The 3,550-nt window shown below is 34.8% G+C and overlaps 1 protein-coding gene across 1 annotated transcript; it reads left to right on the top strand.

Annotated features, from left to right (window-relative positions):
• Nucleotides 1-326: 326 nt before the first annotated feature.
• Nucleotides 327-1,576, top strand: LOC131629324 (uncharacterized). Its single transcript, XM_058900114.1, has 6 exons — nucleotides 327-450; nucleotides 554-745; nucleotides 832-942; nucleotides 1,042-1,123; nucleotides 1,216-1,311; nucleotides 1,397-1,576. Exons 1-6 carry the CDS (start codon nucleotides 338-340, stop codon nucleotides 1,499-1,501), a joined length of 699 nt encoding a protein of 232 aa, XP_058756097.1. The 5' UTR covers nucleotides 327-337; the 3' UTR covers nucleotides 1,502-1,576.
• The last annotated feature ends 1,974 nt before the right edge of the window (nucleotides 1,577-3,550 follow it).

Raw genomic sequence — 3,550 nt, 5'->3', positions numbered from 1 at the left:
CAAAAGCTATGTAAACAGGTATTTACAAAAGGCTTGGGACTTATACCTACATGGAGGCCCATGGTATTTTTGGGAAGATTTAAAGAAAAACCTTCATTTTTGATTACACTACGCCAAATTTGGCTTTTAGCAGCACCCCTACGAAAGCGCTTTTAGGAAAAGCGCTGGCATAGGCTTCGCTAAAGACAAAATTAAAAAACACGCTAAAAAAGCGCTCTAATAGTGGGGGGGTATGAAAGCGCTTTTAAGAAGCGCTCTGGTAGGGGGGGATTATGAGAGCGCTTTTCAAAAGCGCTCTGGTAGGGGGGGGTACGAAAGCGCTTTACGGGAAATCGATATGGATGAAAGTGTCTTCGGTATTGAGTTCAAGTCACATATTACAATTGACGACTTGCAAGAGATTTTTGACCAGGATCAACTAGGCGTCAGTAATATGCAATCATACATCCGGTAATATTCACTCATCCGATATATTATTTAATTAGTCCCACAATATAATTTATTTACACTTTTCAATAAAAAGAATCTAATGTTTATTATGTTTTTATTTAAGGTTGTTGTATGACAGAGTGTTGCGCGGGACTGCATTGTCTAACAGATTCCGGTTCGTGTCTTCCGCCCATTGCAGCGGAATGGAAATTGTTTCGGATCCGGAATCTGTTAGACAGCGCTTAGTCGATAGATTCATGTCCACCGGCAATACAGAATGTCTGCATCTTTGGGCGTATAATACCCGACCAGTAGGGTTAGTTTCTCATTCTTTATTCATCTAATCTCTGTTTCTTTAGTGTATAGCAATATTTTCATATAACCTATTGTTTTAATTTATAGAGCACACTGGTTGCTGCTTGCTATCAACCCGATAAGGGAAGTCGTGTATTATCTGAATTCGGTAAAGGGTGAATGGACCAATTATCCGGCCATGAAGGAAATCGTTGATTTGTAAGTGGGATCGTTCTAAATATATATTCGTGTATATTTATATATTTACTTATTTGTGGGATTGATCTAAACATATGCTTTTATATATTTGTTAATTAGATCAATACAAGTATTCCGTAGTCAACGGGACGCACAGGTATCCCGGACTAAATCAAACAACATCACCTGGATCGAAGTGCAGGTACATTACTTTTCACAAATTTGCTTATAATATTTATGCTACTTGGTAAAACAAGACAACTTATATAGAATCTTATTTGTTTTTCTATGTAGTGTCCGATACAGCGTAACAGTTCAGACTGCGGATACTTTGTATTGAGGTTTATGAAAGAAATCATTCAGGCGAATCAATTAGAGATTCCTCCCACGGTATAAAGTTATAACTTAAGATAATTTCATATAATTTATTACATTTACCTAAATATATTATTCATATTATGTTTTTGTTTTATAGTACCTTGACGAATTCCGTGCTGCTGGGTACTCGAAGCTAAAGTTAGAAGAAATCAAAGAGGAATTGTGTCAATTTTATATTAAGCAATTTTTCATGCAGATTTGAACTATAATATTGTTGATTTTGTAATGATGTATATATATAATTTTGTAATGATGTATATATATAATTTTGGATATTATAATGGTATATATTAGTATATATATTGTCTTACTGATGGCTGAAATAATATAGTCGAAAATATATTACAGGTCGAAAATATATTACAGGTCGAAAATATTACAGGTCGAAAACATTACAGGTCGACTGGGAGGATTAAATTATAGGCTGCACATAAAAATACCTCATTTAGCAACTACAGCGCTTCTAAAAAGCGCTCTTAAAGGTCCACATACTAGAGCGCTTCTTAGTAAAAGCGCTGGCAAAGACCAGTAAAAAAGCAAAAAAAACTAAAAAATTACGCAGCATACAAAAGCGCTTTGGGAAAAGCGCTCTGGTAGGCCCCCCTATGAGAGCGCTTTGTCTGGAAAAAGCGCTCTCATAGGGGGGCCTACCAGAGCGCTTTTCCAAAAGCGCTTTTGTATGCTGCGTAATTTTTTAATTTTTTTTGCTTTTTTACTGGTCTTTGCCAGCGCTTTTACTAAGAAGCGCTCTTAAAGGGGGGTCTACCAGAGCGCTTTTTCCAGGAAAGCGCTCTTATAGGGGGTCCTACCAGAGCGCTTTTTCCAGGAAAGCGCTCTTAAAGGGGGGGTCTACCAGAGCGCTTTTAAAAGCGCTTTCGTAGTCTACGCCAGCGCTGGCTTTGGCAGCGCTTTAAAGCGCTGTTAAAGGCCAAAAAAAGCGCTGTGAAAGCCCTTCCGTGTTGTAGTGTTAGTTATTCAAAGTTAAAAATCAAATTGATCGAGGAATGTACAAAAAGGTGTATGTACAAAAAGGATGTACGATGAAATACCTAATTTCATGTACGGGAATGGGACTTATACCTATGTGGAGGCCCATGTTTTATTTTATAAAACATGGTTGATTGTTTGAAAAACTGTTTGAAAGTTATTGTTTTGAAAGAGTTTTCTGTACAAAGAAAAACTGTAAAACGAAAGAGGAAAGAGACTTATACTCTCTAATATTCGAGAGGCCCCACTTCATTTTGAAAATCAATTGATCAACTAAAAAGATTTAATCAATAGTTTCATTTGAAATCAAAAAGAAATGGTTTATCGTTTTTTTGAAAAGAATCGCGATCGCTTGTTTTAAAATGGTTTGAATTTGAAAGAAGTTAATTTAATCAAGATAAACAAAAAGATTATACTTAATTAACACTTAGATGATTAGGGTTTGATCACAAAAAATGTTTACAAATGATTAGGTTTGAAAAATCAAATGAAAAACAATATTTAAAGTATTAAAAATACTTAAAAACAAGTCATTTTAAACCTATTTAAAAATGTATCAAATAAATATTTTTTGATGATTTTTTTTGGTATTCATAAAATATATATATTAAATGAATAGTGTTTAAAAAATGAAGTAAAAATGAATTAATTTGGTTAGTTAAATTAATTGATGAAGTTGTGAAGAAAAATGAGAAAAATAGTGGTAAAAAATAAGGTTTTGTCTCCACTAGGGCTTGAACCCACGCCCTAAGGTTCACCACTCAAAACAACAACCAACTGAGCTGCGCGTGCAGCTTGTTTATGATACGCGTTCAACACATTATATTTTAAAACAATTATTTGAATTCTTTGAACGAAAATCTGGCGCCAAGAACACACCCTAACTGAAATTCAAAATTCTTCAAAACTGTGTTATTTTGATCGATCAAAGGGTCTATCTCACTCGGTTTTTCACGAGGAACATGATGGTGTCCTTTAATTTCATTTATTTTTGCTCTAAGATGATTAATTCTCTGATGAACACGAAGAACCCTAATATGACAAATCATTGTGAAATCGTGTATGATCATGATATGATGCAATTGATTGAGGGTTATTATTCAGTGATGGTGCATAAACAAGATGGTAACTCAGTTTTTCATTTATGATGCATGTATGATAGAGTTTGAAGTTCATGAGCACTTACCTCAAAAACGGCAAAGCTGGAAATCGAATTTGAGCCTGGAGGTGTTACAGATGTTGTTGCTCAATCTGGACAGCTTCA

This window comes from Vicia villosa, unplaced genomic scaffold (genome assembly GCF_029867415.1).
Source record: "Vicia villosa cultivar HV-30 ecotype Madison, WI unplaced genomic scaffold, Vvil1.0 ctg.000556F_1_1, whole genome shotgun sequence".
Taxonomy (NCBI): Eukaryota; Viridiplantae; Streptophyta; class Magnoliopsida; order Fabales; family Fabaceae; genus Vicia; species Vicia villosa.
Note: the sequence above shows the minus strand (reverse complement) of the source record. Positions and strands in the feature narration are given on the sequence as shown.

Coding starts and splice junctions, on each gene's coding strand:
- LOC131629324 (XM_058900114.1), top strand. CDS start 338: ATGGATGAAAGTGTCTTCGGTATTGAGTTCAAGTCACATATTACAATT. Junction 1,124..1,215: donor TCACCTGGATCGAAGTGCAG/GTACATTACTTT, acceptor TTTTCTATGTAG/TGTCCGATACAGCGTAACAG. Junction 1,312..1,396: donor AATTAGAGATTCCTCCCACG/GTATAAAGTTAT, acceptor TTTGTTTTATAG/TACCTTGACGAATTCCGTGC.